At 49.6% G+C, this 17557-nt stretch overlaps 1 protein-coding gene across 1 annotated transcript; it reads left to right on the forward strand.

The window, feature by feature from the left end:
• The first annotated feature begins 1156 nt into the window (after window positions 1–1156).
• ATXN1 (ataxin 1) lies at window positions 1157–16014 on the forward strand. Its single transcript, XM_068960974.1, has 2 exons — window positions 1157–3076; window positions 15390–16014. The coding sequence occupies exons 1-2, from the start codon at window positions 1157–1159 to the stop codon at window positions 15918–15920; spliced, it is 2451 nt and encodes an 816-aa protein (XP_068817075.1). The 3' UTR covers window positions 15921–16014.
• Window positions 16015–17557: the final 1543 nt, after the last annotated feature.

Raw genomic sequence — 17557 nt, forward strand, 5'->3', positions numbered from 1 at the left:
CCCTCATTAAAGACACCCTCAATGCCTGATTATTGCATTTTTAAAAACCAAACCATGTTCCTGTTTTAACTCATAGATTCCTTTTGGCTGTTACCATATGAGTAGCTGTACTGGGAGCTGTTTGGAAACGTGTAGAGAACATAATTATTTGGGGCTGCCTCTGCTCAGTTGGCCTGTATATAGTGTGTTTGTTTATGTCTGTGTGTGTGTGTGTGTGTGTTAGGCAAGAGAGAATTGTAAATCCAGTATGGACCCAGAGTCACTAGAATCTTTGAGTAGTGCCTATGGCAGAGCTTCCCTGATAGCTCAGCTGGTAAAGAATCTGCCTGCAATGCAGGGGACCCAGGTTCAATTCCTGGGTTGGGAAGATCCCCTGGTGAAGGGAAAGGATACCCACTCCAGTATTCTGGTCTGGAGAATTCCATGGACTGTATAGCCCATGGAGTCGCAGAGTTGGAGAGGGCTGAGCCACTTCCTACTTTCACTATGGCAGAGGAGGACTCAGATAAGCTATGAAATCCGCTGGGGACTTCCCTTCCTAACCTGGTCCTCCCAGTGCCTGGCTCAGAGGAGGGCTGATCGTCACTGGTGCCATCCTCCTTGTAGGCTTCGTTTGATCCTCCAGAGACTGGGTAAAGATACTGCTGAGGAGTGGGAGGGCCATTTCTGGGAGGGAAACTGAGAAATGCATTGTTTGGCCTCCAAAAAGAAAAAGGGGCAGGGGAGGAGAAGGTATTGAGAGAGATATCTTAGAAGACTTACTAAACCCATAAAAAAAGGTTTGACTTGCTCCATGGCTTAATGCTCTTCCTGATGTCCTACCCAACACGGCCAGCGTTTTACCTGCTCTAATAGTGGGGCTGGCGGCAGGATTTTGGGGGATTCACATCAATCTCGCGGGAGGGTGTTCTTTTCCGGTGTTGATGTTCTGACGCCCTGTTCCCCCACCCCCCACCCCTTTCTCCCTCTTGGTCCCGACCCTCTGCCTTTTCCCAGATTCCAGAGCAGCTGCTGGAGGATCGCACCCACGGGGAGATGATTCCTCATGAAGAGCCTGGATCCCCTACAGAAATCAAATGTGACTTTCCGTTTATCAGACTAAAACCAGAGCCAGTCCGACAGTGAAACGGTCACCGTGGAGGGGGGACGGCGAAAAATGAAATCCAACCAAGAGCGCAGCAACGAATGCCTGCCTCCCAAGAAGCGCGAGATCCCCGCCACCAGCCGGCCGTCCTCGGAGGACAAGGCAGTGCCCAGCGACAACCACCGCGCGGAGAATGCGGCATGGCTCCCCGGCGCCCGGGGCCACGTGGGCGGGCGGCTAGGGCCCGCGGGGCCCCCGGCGGAGCTCGGTTTACAGCAGGGAATAGGTTTACACAAAGCGCTGTCCACGGGGCTGGACTACTCCCCGCCCAGCGCGCCCCGGTCCGTCCCAGCGGTGGCATCCACCACGACGATGCCCGCGGCATACCCGCCGCCCCCGCCATCCGGGGCCCCCGTGTCCCCGGTGCAGTATGCCCACCTGCCGCACACATTACAGTTCATCGGGTCTTCCCAGTACAGTGGGCCCTACACCGGCTTCATCCCTTCCCAGCTGATCTCGCCCACGGCCAGCCCGGTCACCAGCGCGGTGGCCTCGGCGGTGGGCGCCGCCACGCCTGCCCAGCGCTCCCAGCTGGAGGCCTATAGCAGCCTGCTGGCCGACATGGGCGGGCTGAGCCGAGCCTCCGGACACAAGGCTGAGCCACCGCCACCGCCGCCACCGCCGCCACCGCCGCAGCACCTAGGCCGGACTGCGGGGCTCCTCCCCCCGGGGTCCCCACCGCCCCCCCAGCAGAGCCAGTACGTGCGCATCTCCAGCTCGCCGCAGAACGCCGCACGCCCGGCCTCGCCGCCGACCCTCCCAGTCCACCTGCACACGCACCCGACCATGATCCCACACACGCTCACCCTGGGGCCCTCCCCGCAGGTGGTCGTGCAGTACACCGACTCCGGCAGCCACTTTGTCACCCGCGAGGCCACCAAGAAGGCCGAGAGCAGCCGGCTGCAGCAGGCCATGCAGGCCAAGGAGATGCTGAACGGGGAGGTGGAGAAGGGCCGCCGGTACGGGGCGCCCCCTGCGGCCGACCTGGGCCTGGTGAAGGCGGCCGGCAAGGCGGTGCCCCACCCCTACGAGTCCAGGCACGTGGTGGTCCACCCCGGCCCTGCCGACTACAGCGTCCGCGACGCGTCGGGGGTGCGGGCCTCCGTGATGGTCCTGCCCAACAGCAGCACCCCCGCCGCCGACCTCGAGGGGCAGCAGGTCACCCACCGGGAGAACTCGCCGTCCGCCCTCAACGACAAGAGCGGCCTGCACTTGGGGAAGCCCGGGCACCGCTCCTACGCACTGTCCCCGCAGCAGGCGCTGGGCCCCGAAGGCGTGAAGGCCGTCGCCACGCTGTCCCCGCATACGGTCATCCAGACCACACATAGCGCCTCGGAGGCCCTCCCGGTCGGGCTGCCGGCCACGGCCTTCTACGCGGGCACGCAGCCGCCAGTCATCGGCTACCTGAGCGGCCAGCAGCAAGCGATCACCTACGCCGGCGGCCTGCCCCCGCACCTGGTCATCCCGGGCACCCAGCCCCTGCTCATCCCCGTGGGCAGCGCCGACCTGGAGGGGTCGGGTGCCGCCTCGGCCATCGTCACATCGTCGCCCCAGTTTGCTGCAGTGCCTCACACGTTCGTCACCACCGCCCTGGCCAAGAGCGAGAACTTCGGCCCTGAAGCCCTGGTCACCCAGGCCGCCTACCCGGCCATGGTGCAGGCCCAGATCCACTTGCCCGTGGCGCAGTCCGTGGCCTCCCCCGCCGCCGCCGCGCCCCCCACGCTGCCGCCCTACTTCATGAAAGGCTCCATCATCCAGTTGGCCAACGGGGAGCTGAAGAAAGTGGAGGACCTGAAGACAGAGGACTTCATCCAGAGCGCGGAGATCAGCACTGACCTGAAGATCGACTCCAGCACGGTGGAGAGGATCGCGGACAGCCACACCCCCGGCGTCGCCGTGATCCAGTTTGCCGTCGGGGATCACCGAGCGCAGGTAACGTTGTGGCCGCATCACGGGGGTAGGGGGACACCGCGTCGTGCCGCCGCCCTTACCTCCTGGCACCGTGACTTTCTACCAAGCAGCAGACCTGTCTGCGGCTGTGGGAGTGATTGAGGGTTTTCTTTCACTTTCACTTTGTACTTAAAGGTTAGGCTTCTCACGTTCCTCCAACCACCATTCTCTAAGAAAATTAAGCCCTAATGCACCCAGAAGCATCCTCTGTTTGTAATGAATTAATTTCTCTGCTTCTCCAATGGGGGCTGGTCAGGTACCATGCTTGGGACAGTTAAGAAAATCACCACTCGGGTTGTTTTGCTGATGTTGTCCTGTGGTTCACATGAGTAACCCTGATTAAGAAAAGCCATTTTCCACCCCCACCCCTTTTTTTTTTTCGGTCAGGAAAAGACAGTGCTGCTTGAGGGGAGAATGTTAGTTGCTCAGAGTTGCCATATCCCATTACAACATCAGTGTTTTGTTATTGTTTTTATTTATTTATTTTGGCTGTGCTGGGTCTTAGTTACAGCACTCAGAATCTGACCTTAGTCGTGGCATGTGAACTCTTAGTTGCAGTGTGGGGGATCTAGCTCCCTGACCAGGGGGTCGAACTCAGGCCGCCTGTATCAGGAGCTTGGAGTCTTAGGCGCTGGACCACCAGGGAAGTCCCAACATCCATGTTTTAACATGTAGGTTTTGTTATCATTTAGGTATGGTGAGGCCAACAGAGGAGAATACATCTGGTTATACTCAGATCCCAAGGAGAGGGGATATGCCCAGCCACGTGGGCTGCCATGCAGAAGAAGGCCAGGGGCTGCTAAAAGGCACTGGGAGCCAGGAAAATACATGGACAAGAGCCTTTGCTGTCGTTTCAGTGGGAAGGAGTGCGTGAGGCAGGGTAGCAAGCGTAGGTAGGCTAGTTGGAATCATTTCAGCAGGCTCTGGGTACAGGAGCTGTCCCTAGGTGTCTGATAGTGGCCCAGAGAGTGAAAGTCCCATTCACTGAGGAGGAAGCTGAGGTGTGGGTGTTTGCTTTACACGTGAAGAACATTATCCCCAGCAGGGAAGCTGTTGGCTATGTCTAGGAATTAGCTAATGCAGGGAGGGACAGTCCCTCCAGTGTCAGCAAGACCCCAAGATGTCAAAGCATCAGATACAGAGAATAAAAGGCATGGTTCATATAATCTGGAAGGTCAAGGCTGTCCCACGTGATCTCCTGGACTTCTGATAAATAGGAACCCCCAAGGGCCAGATGCAGCCAAGCTGAGTCATGTTAAAACTAGAACCGGGATCAGCTCTTAATTTCCATGAGTTCCTTCAGTCCACTCTTTTTCAGCTTCTTAAATCACTTGAATGCCTTGATTCCACCCATGTGTATGGAAACAGTAGTTTCACTGCCCAACTTGCTTGAAGTCAGGTTTGGCCCCAAGGCAGGGAACTTCCCAGGCTATAGAGCCTCAGTGCCTCTGGGAATGGGATATGACAGCACCTTCTTCAGTTTGAAATGAGTTGAAAAATGGTCATGGCGTAGCTGGTATTTGGGACAGTCAAAGATAAACAAACTAGTTAATGGTTTGAATTGTTCTTAGAATATTTTTTAAAAGATCAAGTGACGTGGGGGAGTCTGATTTTCCAAAGCGTCTTCCAGGACTTCTTGTGAATGTCCGGATGTGGGATCTTGCGCAATATCAGAGGGCCTGCATTGCCAGGAGCTTTTAGCCCCGAAGACTTTTCTTTTTAATGGTGAGATGTCGCTGTAAACTTTGGTGAGGCCCAAGAAAAATTTCTCAGGGCTCTGATGCAAAAAAAAAAAAAAAAAAAAGGTAAAAATCAGGATATTTGGAAAAGGGCATCATTATGTAGAACTCCCTGCCCACTTCTAAGTTTCTGCTCTCTCTCCGCGTCCTACGCGGATTAGGAGTGGGTGGATCCTCATTGACAAAAGAATGAGCTGACTTACTAGCAAAGTTGTCTTTTAACAGACCCCAAGTGAAGCCTGGGAAATGAACAAGAAGAAAAAGTAAATGTTTTTTTTTTTTTTCATGATGCTTTTAATCCTTAAAGCACTACTGTAAACAGAGGTAAGCAGAGGAAGAGGGTTTATTTTGAAATGCAACTATCTCCTGCCCAGCACCTCTTTTCAGCTTTCAGTAAAGAACAGCTCTGAGCTGCAGGCTCATCTCCAAGGCTGCAGGAGCCCCCATAGACCGGAGCCTCACAGACCTCTAGGCAGTGCTGAGGGAGGTAGCATCTCTGCGTGCTCCTCCCGCCCGATCCTCCGCAGAGCGAATGCTTAAACGATCGAGAAATTGGCTTCCGAATGTGAAGTCTCATTTCCTTCCCATTGCCAGGCCACCGGTCTCTTTGCTGACGGCCAAGGTGCAAATTAGAAGGTAGCGGGTTTGTCAGGGCCTGTTTGCAGGCCTGTGAGGCCGCCCGCTGGGAAGGACTCAAAAGGGTGGCTGGGGTTCCAAGCTGCAGAAACACAAGTGCAGGGCCCGGCACGCCAGCGATGTGTCACTTTACCCAGAAGCCTATCAGAAACAGGCTGACATCATCCCAGCTAAAATACTCCACCAGCTGTGTTTGCCACAAGTGACGGGGGCAGAGTCAGCAGAGAATCAGAGAAAGCGAGGCGGGGAGAGGGGCGGCCAGGGAGAAGGAAGGTCCAGGTTTAATTTACACTCTTAAGGGCTGAGGGCTTCCCTTCCTCCTCAGGGGGCTCTCTGAGGGGTTTTCTCCCCAGGCCTGGAGATCCCATCTCGGTCTTCTCAAAAATTAGAAATCTCTTAACACTTGCACCCATTAGGGAGGGTGAGAGATGTGCAGAGCCCTTTGACTTAATTAGCCAAATCACAGATTTGATTGGGGAAGTTGTGGGAGGAAGGGGGTGGTTTTCTAAAGGACAGATGGCTTTGTGACCCCAGGCGTAAATCCTGCACGGAGGCAGGACCACAGGGACACTTGACTTCATAACCTACCACAGGCGTCCCCGGTGAATGTGGTGTGGCTGGTGGGAGAAGCCCCGAGCTTGGGGTCTGGACAATGGCAGGACAAAAATGGTCTCACTTCTCTCTGAGCTAGGGTTTTTCTCATCACTAAAATGGGAAAATGATTCCTTATACAAGATCATATCTTCAGCATCCTCTTTGTTTTTGTATTCCTTTGCTTTCCTGCCGTTCAGAACAGTCCTTGTAAAATTCACTAGCATCCACTAAACAAAAAAAAAAGTGGGGGGATATATACAGAAAGTTACCTGACTTTATGCTAATAATCAGCATATAGATCCAGTGAGAAGGAAAGCCACCCTCTATAGAAACAAGGGAATTTTCACAGAGGGATTATTTTCAGGAGCTGAATTCCTAATTATTATTGTGAAAAGAGACCTCCAGGGTGGTGGATCTGAAGCTCCCTGTGAGGCAGTGTAGGAGAAGAATGCTTTTGCATATCCGTCCCCATCCCTGTGGTTTTGTTGTTCCCAGAGCTGTATTTCTTGGCCCAGGCAAAGTATCCTTGCATCTCAGTTCCGCCCAGGCTGGTTCTCCTCCAGGAGAATTGAAGGATCTCAGGCATTGTCTGTCAGCCTGTGTGCACCACACGAAGCCTCGGTAGCCACCCATGGTCTCCTGAGTCTATGGTGAGCCCAGAAGGGATCCTGAGATGATGATAACATCCACATGGGAGCCCATGTGATTCAGCTGGAGGGCAGAGCATCATCTGCTTGGGTGGGAAGCAGGTTAACTGGTCAGAAAATGCAAGACCTGGAGCTGAAAAGACCCGAGGCCGAATCTGTCCTCCACCACCGGAGCTTTGGGACTTGGTGCAAATCACAAACAGACTAGTGCACACATGCTTCGTGGTGCAAATGACACATGTGCCTTCCATCCGGCTCGTGTTGTAGTGTGAAGAATGAAAGTGGTTGTAATAATGAAAGGAAAGTGAAGCCAGGGTGTTAGCCGCTCAGTGGTGTTACTCTTTGCAACCCCATGGACTCTAGCCCGCCAGGCTCCTCTGTCCGTGGAATTCTCCAGGCAAGCATACTGGAGTGGGTTGCCATTCCCTTCTCCAGGGGATCTTCTCAACCCAGGGATTGAACCTGGGTCTCCTGCACTGCAGGTGGATTTTTTACCAGTTGAGCCACCAGGGAAGAAAGGAAATTTGCTCAAAAGAACCAGTTCAGTCAGTAGTGGATAGTAGGTCCTCAGCAGTGTTAGTTTCCCTTCCTTGGTTCCGCTTGGGTGGGACTTTGACCCTAAGAACAGAAAGGTTAGGCCCTGAAAAGTGAATGAGTAAAAGGCTTCATGTTCTTACAAGAGCTTTTGGAAGGAGGGACAGTTTAGAAAAGTCTGGAAGGAAGGCTGAACTTTTCTGGTGAGCCTCATAAGCCATTTATTTCACTCTGCCTGTGTTCTTGCGGCATATTCCCAGGAGAGGTCCAGGAGCATCCCTCGCCATCGTGTTTCTGTGAAGGAAGTACCATGACCTCATGCTGGCCTGCGTGCACGCAACACTGTCTGGTTTTCCTGAGTGTGAGCTGGACTGGAGGGGTCATTTGATGGTTGAGCCCTCCACATCAGTGACCAATGCAGAAACGGGCTCATGCACCTCTCCTTTGCAGAAAGGATCTGGGCACCATGCCCACTGAGGGACCCCCGGCCCGGGAGAGCCCCACTGGGAGAGCCTTGGTCTTCCATTTTTGCAGCCTCCTCAGCCCTCTATCTCATGCTCCCCAGGCTTGACTCTTCTGAAGAGTACACAACGTTTTGTCAGTACGATTTATCTGTGATGAGGCTGCTTTTTTTCCCCCTTCATGCTTTGCTCTGTCTCTCATTAGGGCTGTCTGTCGCCTCCCAGAGTCAGGAGCTGCCTGCTGCCTTTTACCTCCTTGGTGGCAGCTTAATATTCCATGTCATTTTCTTCTCCCAACTCGTGTGCGTGTGCGTGCACGCACACACCCATACAGCATGTTACAATGACATGCTCGCTGTACATCGACTGCTTCTTCCATTCCACTATTTTTTCATATGACCGCTGTGTTTTGTGAGCCATCAGTGTCTGCATTATGCATTTAATGGGTTAGCTGGTGCCTAAAAATAGCCGGAGCCCTCCTGCAGGCAGCACAGACGCCTGTATAGTCCCTAAGCAGCCAAAGCAGACCAACTTGCCAAACATTTTACACATGGGGCTTGGTGGATGTGAACCCTGATGAACCAGAAAATGGGTAGTGGCTGCCCTCGATGCAAAGCTCATTACTGGCCCTGGGGTCCAGTGATTGGTGATAATCCTCCCAGCTCTAATGCCAGAAAGGCTCCAGCAGAGAAGCAATGTCAAACACATTTTTCTTTGCCTGTGTTCCCTCCCACTCACCCCAAAAGAAGAAAAATGCTCTGCTTTAGCATGTGTGTGATATAAGTGCCCCCTGCTTGGGGATCTTACATGTGTTATTGAAGCAGATTATCTGGGACCATTGTAGCTTTTTTTTTTTTTAAGTAGACTTTATTGTTGAAAGTAGTTTTAGCAGAAAGTACAGAGTTCCCAGACACCTAGAGTTTCCCGTTATTAAAATCTTGCATTTTAACGGTACACGTGTGACTTGTGATTGATGAGCTAATGTTGATGCATCATTATTATCTAAAGTCCATACTTTATATTAGGATTTACTCTGCTCTACATGCTGTAGGTTTTGAGAAATGTGTAATGTCACATAGCCAGCCTTCCAGTGTCCTGAAAGATCGTTTCCCCACCCTAGAGATCCTTCATGCTTCACCTGTGGGTACTCCCCACCCCACCCCTCACCCTGGCAATCACGGATCTGTTTCCATCTCTGTAATTCTCCCTTTTCTGGAACGTCATGCAGTTGGACTCCTATAGTGCGTCGCCTTTCAGACTTCTATCACTCGGGAACATAAATTTACAGTACCTTCATGTTCTGTGGCTTTGAAAGCTCATTTCCTTATAGCACTGAATAGTGCACGTTTGTTCTTTAAGGCACGCATTTTCAGACCCTGCTAGGGAGGGAAGGCAAGTGGGACAGACCTGTGTGCCCCAGAGCTGCCCTGGTCACCTGCCAGTTGGGTCTCTGGGAGCCAAGCAACATTGCGAAAAGAACTCAGCTCATCCGTCATGTGGGGCTTGTGTTTGGAGGCGTCTCTGTGCTGGGATGTGGGTTTAATGAAACAGCTTCCACCAAAGACTGAGTCAGACTTAGCGTGAACGTGATGAAATGTTTTAAATAGAACACTCACAGACGCTCTTACACTCGACTGAAGAGGTGTGACTGTTTTTATTAATGATTTTTCAACATTGAAGTAAATCGGGCCTCTGTCAGCCCCTCCGTCTTTGCTCCAGTGTTTTCATTTTTTCTTTTTTACTTGGAGAATGTGGTCATGCAAACTAGCCTTCAAGGAGAGCAGACAGACTTTTCTCTATGGTTGAAACGGGACCCAGAACTTCGCTTGAATGTCACCAAAAGTGAGAGGTCCTCACTGACACCCACTTCTGAGTCATGTCCTCACTCCTGGATGCAGGCAGAATGTGTACATTTGCGAAAAAAGTGCTTTGTAAAACAGATGCCCTTCACATTTGTGAAAACAGGGATTCTCATGAAGGAAAAGGGAGACAAATTTAAACAGCAGATGTTTTGTTTTCTTTATATCTTGCTTTCGGTGATACATACATATGTGTGTGTATAGAGAGAGCACCAATCTACTGTTGAAAAATACAGCCAGACAGCATAGATGTGCATATATGCATGCACAGTTTAGATATGGTGGTCTTTAAGTAGCTAAAGGTATTTTACTGAACTTACACAAGAGCTAAGATTGATCATAAAAGGCGGTCATTCGCCAGACCAGGAGGCGACACTAAATAATTATCAGCCCAAAGTGAGGATGGTACCTCCCTGTCTTGGTTTCTTCATCGTGAATAGAAGTTGGAGGCGATCATTTTAGAGGAGCTGGTTTAGTGGGGCTGGAGAGGGGGAGGGGAGGCGGGGCAGGTTCCTCTTTGGAGCCGTGGGGAGCAGTGGGTGTGTCTGCAGCCATGGGAAGAAGGCGGGAAAGGGCACAGGAGGATGGAAGGTGACCACCCCTAAAAAAGAGAGGTGCTGGATACAAGGCATCCAGGGATGAAAGGCAGAGGAGGCCTCAAGCTGACACCAGGACAAAGGCTATTCATGCTCTCATTTCATCCTCCAGTTTGCTTCAAGTGTTTGGAAAAGGATGTATTTATGTGATGAAAAAAGAGAAACTGGCTGTGCCGCGCTACCAGGAGTTATATAACAGGTTCTGGTCTTGTTATGGTCCTGCCCTCTTGAATATATTTTCATTGGGGTTTAATCGGAGCCCATTTGAACCTCGACAAGGTCATAAAACGAAATCATGGTTATTAGCGCAGCTGAAAGCGCAGCAAGGAACCTCACGCTTGGGGAGAAAGTAACTGAAGTATGACTCAGTGGGATCAGGGTGAGCGCCGCGTCTGACAGGGGACTGTGGGTGAGGCGGCTGTGGCTCAGCCTGGAACGGCACCTGTGAAGAGCTGAGCGAGACCCAGGGAAGCTGCAGCTCCTCTCTGGGCCAGGAGCATGAGCCTGGTGGAGTCCCGGCTGGTGGTCGCAGGCCCAGGCAGTCTCTCTGTAGCATCTAAACACTGGCCTCTGTTGGCCAGTGGTACGTTGTGGTGTTTTCACTCGTGGAGGGCAAACACAGAACCAGTCTTTCAGATTTGTCCTGAGCACCCATTACAAGCCAGGAGGTGTCCTGGGGATAAATCAGTGAGCAAACCAGGCGGTATCTCAGCACAGCACCCCCCACCCGGAACATACAGTCTCTCGGGAGTTCATGGGCCGAGGTGAAACGGAGAAATATGGAAGTAAAGAAAATGACACATCAAAAGATAACCCGTGCTGTGGGAAAAAATAAAGCAGACTAAAAAGGATGGGGAAAGAAGGACGGAGAATAGTTCAACAGGGTGTTTGGTGACACTCTGAGAAGGGGAACAGGAGGCGACAGGACACAGAGCAAAAAGGCTTTCAAGTGGAGGGAATAGCAGACGCACAGACCCAGAGGCACGAGAAAGGGCCAACGAGAAGACCAGCGTCACTGCGGTGCAGGAATGAAGGGGTGGGGTACAGACCACGCCGGGCTTGTTCACAGGGCTTTTTCTCCCAGTGAGAAGCTGGCTTGGCCAGGACTGTGACCATGGAGGCAGTGAGAAATAGTCTCATCCTAGCTGTATTTGGAAGAGAGAACCCCTTGGACTTGCTTGTGATTTGGATGCATGCGGTCTGGGAGGAGGAGCCCAGGAAAGTATGATGCCCAGGCTGTTGACTTGAATGCTGGAAGTGCGGGGACGCGGCTTTTGGAGGTGCCAGGAGGAACCCAGGAGGGGCATATCAGGGGTCCGTTTGGGACACGTTCAGTTAGAGTTGCCAGTATGTAGCCAAGTGGACATCGCCAGGTAGCATGGTTGCCAGTATCCAAACAGGCCCTGGTGAATTTACTGGCTTTGCATGCCTGTTCTGGCTCCTCACTGAAGGCAGGAACTAGGTCTTAAACGGTAACTCTCACAGTCTCAGTGTTACATTTTGAACTTGATTCAAACTGCAAAACCTGGAGTGTGAAATAATATTTCTCAGCACCAGAGGGAGCCCCACATGGGCCTCAAGTTCAAGGAATTCAGACTCATTTCTGGTTTAAAGCGACGTCATGTCCCCAAATCCCACCATGTCTGTTTCATATCCACAGTAGTACCTGTTGGCCTTGACAGCATGTTTTGCGGCAGATAATGCTCCTCTGTAAGGGAATTTCAAGCGGTACATTCTCACTGAAAAATCTGTCAGTATGATTTCTTCATTAATTGTTAATGATCAGTTAACCTTTGAGAATGTTTATGTCCTTCTGACAAACCTAGTTACAAAATGAAAATACTTTTGTTATGACTACTTCAGTGTGCTTATTTGAGATATGTGCAAATGAGAGTTTAACTTTCACCTGAGGAAGGGCAAAACCTTACTTTAGTTCACGTATATCCAGACCCCTTAAAAAAGTGCATTATCTAGATAATTCAGGCTACAGCATTAGGGAGGGAAGAATATTCATGATGGTAAATATTAGCAAGGATAAATAATTAGGAGAAAACTAACATGGTGCCTGAGCCACGCACTCAACTGCTTACCGCGATCAGATGACCTGAATCTTTTGCTCCTAATTTGTATGGACCCAGCTGAAGGGGTGGCATCTTTTCCTGGGATGGCAGAGCTCTCTAGGGAGAAGACACAGTGAGCTTTTAGGAGGAAGGGGCCAAAGGCAAGCCTTTGAAATGACAGAGAAGATTTCCCCAAAGCTCTCTAGGTTAAAATAACCCATTATCATCGCCCTTTTCAGCATACCTCTCAAATATTCTCCTCTCTCCTCATCACTTTTCTTTCATGCATTATTAGGTAGGCTGTTCAAGCTATCAGGCACCTCACAGAATTTCATTCTAAGACCTGCTTTTGGAGTTTTGAGATGATAGAATGATGAAGGGCTTTCTAAATGCCCCCAAATATGGTGTATGTAACGGGGGAGCAGGTTACATCTATATCATTCCTTATGGAGTCATCAGTAACATTACTTGTCACAAAGGCTTTGAAGCCATCTTCTTAATGAGTCTGTCGCACTTGGCAACATGTAAAAGTCTTCAGGTAGATTTGTACACAGTAGAAGTTATTTTCAGAATGTGAGCACTGGCTGCTCTGAGGAATGTGTGTGATTCGGCTGACACAGCAAGATCTTCTTGGTTGGGAGCTGTTGGGCTGACTGTCAGCACAGGTCTACCCAGGAGCAGGGCTCACCTAGGAAATGCAGCCAACAGTCCCCACTTGAAGTAGGATTTGTTTCCTCTGCTCTGTGTATGATGTTAATGGCTTCAAGCCATAATGGATTCATGGAGTTAGCTCCTGATTGGTCCTCCCAGTTGGAACTTAGTGGGTATCCCCATCTGATACTGTAACTTGTATACATTTGCATGACGTGACCATAGCTCTGTCATTGAATATCAGCCTCATATATAGGGAGACACTTGATTTGCATAGCAGATGTAAGGCTGATGATATTTCACAATTTTTTGTCTCATGGAACAAATCCATAACCTTGGGTCATTGGATTCTATTTATTCCAAGTAACATTCACCACTTTTGGGGTAGTGGAAATGTTAAGTTCATCTCTTCTGGTGATACTACAATATCTTTGTTCACAGGGGCAGAGATCAGTAACATAGGAAAAAAGAAAATGGGTTTGGGGGCCACAGAGACTAGGATTAAATCCCAACTCCATCAGGGTATAGTCATGCCATTAGGTCACCGATTCAATCTCTTTGACACTTAGAGTTCCTTAGTTGTAAAATTGGAACAACAGCATTTTCCTCACTAGTTTATTGTGAGTATCAAACAAAATACTTTTTGTGAAGTATGTACCTAAATGTTTAAGAGATGTAGGAACTCAAAATTTTTTAAATTCTCTTTTCATTATTCAGATAGTCCATAACAATGAAATTTTCCCCAGATAATATGAACAGTTATATGGGCTCATGCCCACACACTGGAGAAGGAAATGGCATCCGACTCCAGTATTCTTGCCTGGAGAATCCCATGGACAGAGGAGCCAGGCAGGCTACAGTCCATGGGATCGCAAGAGTCAGTCACAACTTAGTGATTAAACCACCACCATGCCTACACACATACTGTAGTAATAGGCTTTCATATAAATTCATTTAGTTGTCTTTTCTAAAAACAGGTCTTCTATGGAGCAAATAAAATATATCATTCAAGAAGTGCATTTAAAACAAGATTAATCACAGTTATCAAAAATAGGTTAAATAGAAAGGCCACAATCCATGTAAATTACATGAAAATTTACTACTTTTAAAGTGAGATATTTTAATTATCTGTGTTTCTGGATGCTTGCCTGTGCATGAAATTCAACATTTTCAATATTATTGTGTTTAGTCAATACGGCCATCTTTCCATATCTGTGGGTTCCACACCTGTGGAGTCAACCAATCACAGATTGAAAATATTTATGGAGGAAAAAAATTCTAGAAAGTTCCAAAAAGCAAAACTTGAGTAGTTCCCAGGCAACAATTTACATAGCATTTACATTATAAGTAATGTAGTTGAGTTAATGTATGAAGATAATGTGTGTAGGTTATATGCAAATACTGTGCCCTTTTATATGGACTTGAGTATCCTTTCAGTCATTGCAGTTTATTGAAATTTATAGTAATACATGGCACATGTGTGTGTGCTCCAGTCGTGTCTGACTCTTTGAGATCCTATGGACTGTAGACCGCTAGGCTCCTCTGTCCATGGGATTCTCTAGGCGAGAATACTGGAGTGGGTTGCCACACCCTCCTCCAGGGGATCTTCCTGACACAGGCATTGAACCTGCGTCTCCTGCAGTTCCTGCATCGGCAGGCAGGCAGTTTCGTTATCACTAGCGCCACCTGGGAAGCCTGCATGGCACATAAGCAGCCTAGGAAAAACAACAGCTACTGAAAGCATGCTGGGCTTCCCCTGCTTTTGTCTTTCAGACAAAAGAGAGACTGTCTGGAGTGCCTGGGGCTTGACGGTGTAGCTGGGCCAAGCCCGTGAACTGTTTTGTATTCATTGCACCCTCAAACCCCTTGAAGTGGTGCCCAGGTTTCAGGTCCTGGGGAAGCCCTCCCTGTTTTCTCCAGCTCTCATTGGTTCTCCTCCTAAATTCCTAGAATATGCATTCATTTGTCCAACAAATATTTATTTTCAACTACGTGCCGGGTACTCTTTTCGGGGCCAGGGACACAGTGATGAACACGTGCCTGCCTGCCTCATGAAGCTAAAATACAGTCTTAACTCTGATGCCTGTTCAGCGCTGCCATCGGTGAGGATAGCATCTGTCCAGTGAGTTAATAAAGCACAGGAACATACTTTGGGCGTGAGTCACATGCAGCGCCCAGCGCCTGAACACTGAGCAGGTGTTTGTCATCCTCGGAGGGGTCCATTGACTTGTTTTAACAGAGACCAGCTGCAGAGCAGATAAACAGTAAAACTATATTTTGAATACTGAATGGACTTTGACTCGCTTCGCTATATGGTAAACACAGGGACAGCAGAAAATTAAGAGGCCTATTTACATGTGTTGGTAGAGGCAGATTGGGGAACTGAGTCTGTCTTGTCTGCCGATCAGCTTATGTGCGAATGTATGTTTGTGTACATGTGTATATGCAATAAAACAAGGATAAAACATCTTCATCTTTTCCTTCTTTCCCTTCTCCCCGTCTCTCCCTGTTCCCACAGGTCAGCGTGGAAGTTTTGGTAGAGTATCCTTTTTTTGTGTTTGGACAGGGCTGGTCATCCTGTTGCCCGGAGAGGACCAGCCAGCTCTTTGATTTGCCATGCTCCAAACTCTCCGTTGGGGACGTCTGTATCTCGCTCACCCTCAAGAACCTGAAGAACGGCTCTGTTAAAAAGGGCCAGCCCGTGGATCCAGCCAGTGTCCTGCTGAAGCACTCGAAGACCGACGGCCTCGCTGGCAGTAGACACAGGTATGCCGAGCAGGAAAACGGGATCAGTCAGGGAAGCGCCCAGATGCTCTCTGAGAACGGTGAACTGAAGTTTCCTGAAAAAATAGGATTGCCGGCCGCGCCCTTGCTCACCAAAATAGAACCCAGCAAGCCTGCGGCCACGAGGAAGAGGAGGTGGTCAGCGCCCGAGACCCGCAAACTGGAGAAGTCGGAAGACGAGCCACCTTTGACTCTTCCCAAGCCTTCTCTCATTTCTCAGGAGGTTAAGATTTGCATCGAAGGCCGCTCTAACGTAGGCAAGTAGAAGCTGTGTGGGGAAGGGAAAGCTGGCCCTCCTTTATCATTTGTATCCAGATTACAGATGTACTGTAGGTTAAATAACTCAGTATTTACATGTTATCCTCTTACTTTAGGGTTCTGTTATAACCTTGTCATTAGAGTTACAGCTGGCGTTGGGCAGGCGATCGGTGCATATGCTTTTTCCGGGCGTGTCTCTCGGCAGGTGGGGTGCCAGGGTAGGTCCAGCCCAGGCTCCAGGCAGGTGGTGGGCATCCTGGTTGAGATGAAGGTGGCCCCATGGCACCCGCCTTTTCTGGCATCGTGGATGCATCCACGGGGGCACCGACTTCCACTGGCTTCAGAGGGATGATCTCGGGAAGGGAGCTGCGTCAGGGGGGTGTGCGTGTGTCTGTGTGCCAGGGAGGGTGCCTGGGTGACACTTCTGTGAGGGTGTCTTTCTCTCTGCCTCCCTCTCTCTCGCTCTCAGCACCAGATTGGAGGTCTGGGGGAATGTCCTCAGGAGGTTCCCCCGGTGCAGAGTCAGCACTGGGGCCTCCGAGAGAGGTACCAGACAGCAGATGGAAAGCTAACCGTGTAAAAGAACATTTCCCCCCCCCCCAACTTATTTTACAATAAAAGCAACTTTTAATCATAGAGATAAATATATATATATATATATTTCCCCCTATGGGGCCTGACTGCACTGATATTTTTTTAAAGAGCAACTGCCACCCATGGGATTTCGTTTCTGCTTTACTAGTGCAGTAGTGATGCCTCCAGGGCGTCATGGTGGGCAGGCGGCCCCTGCTGGCATCGCTCCGCACTGGTTGGGGGGAGGGCGCTGGGCAGCAGGGGTGGGGGAAAGTGAACACCCCCTCCGGTCTCTGTGCAGTGTTAGGAAAACCAATCAGGTTAATTGCATTGACTTCGCTCCCAAGAGATAAGACACAAACTGCCCTTCAGAAGAGCTGCAGAAGCTCTTTGCTTTGGGTTTGCAAATCTTTTGTCTTTTAACTCTAGTACTGTTTATAGTTCATGACAATGGACAACTCGGGTGCCACTTTTTTCAGATTCCAGTGTGACGTGAGGAAATAAGATTTTGAAGATAAGCATATATATTACTATCTCTTAAGTACTTAAAATGCCGTTCACACTTTATTACCAAGCATCTTGGTCTCTCATTCAACAAGTACTGTATCTCACTTTAAACTCTTTGGGAAGAAAAACAGAAAAGAAAAAAAAAAAAAAACTAAGTTGCTTTCTTTTTTTTTTTTTTTAACACTGTAACTACATTTCAGCTCTGCAGAGTTTCTCACGGAGCAAGATGCTGAAAGTTTCAAAGTGGTTTCAAGGGATGAATGTGAATTATGAACTTGTATGTGACAATGAATGACCACCAAGTACAGCCTGACAGGAGGCACTCTTCACTTTGATGTCTCAGAAAGGAGTAAAAAGCGTATGCAGAGCTGGCAGAGGAACTGAGAGGGAAGGGATGGGGAAAAAAAAAAAAAGAATACTCACTTTTGTCCAGTGTTTTTTTTTTAAGACGAACTTTTAAAGAACCTTGCGATTTGCACATCTTGAGTTTATAAATTTGTGTGATATTCCTGCAGTTTTTATCAAATAACATTGTGGGAAAGGCTTGGGGGACTGAACGAGCAT

Source organism: Capricornis sumatraensis, chromosome 22 (genome assembly GCF_032405125.1).
Source record: "Capricornis sumatraensis isolate serow.1 chromosome 22, serow.2, whole genome shotgun sequence".
In the NCBI taxonomy this organism is placed as follows: domain Eukaryota; kingdom Metazoa; phylum Chordata; class Mammalia; order Artiodactyla; family Bovidae; genus Capricornis; species Capricornis sumatraensis.

Coding starts and splice junctions, on each gene's coding strand:
- ATXN1 (XM_068960974.1), top strand. CDS start 1,157: ATGAAATCCAACCAAGAGCGCAGCAACGAATGCCTGCCTCCCAAGAAG. Junction 3,077..15,389: donor TCGGGGATCACCGAGCGCAG/GTAACGTTGTGG, acceptor CTGTTCCCACAG/GTCAGCGTGGAAGTTTTGGT.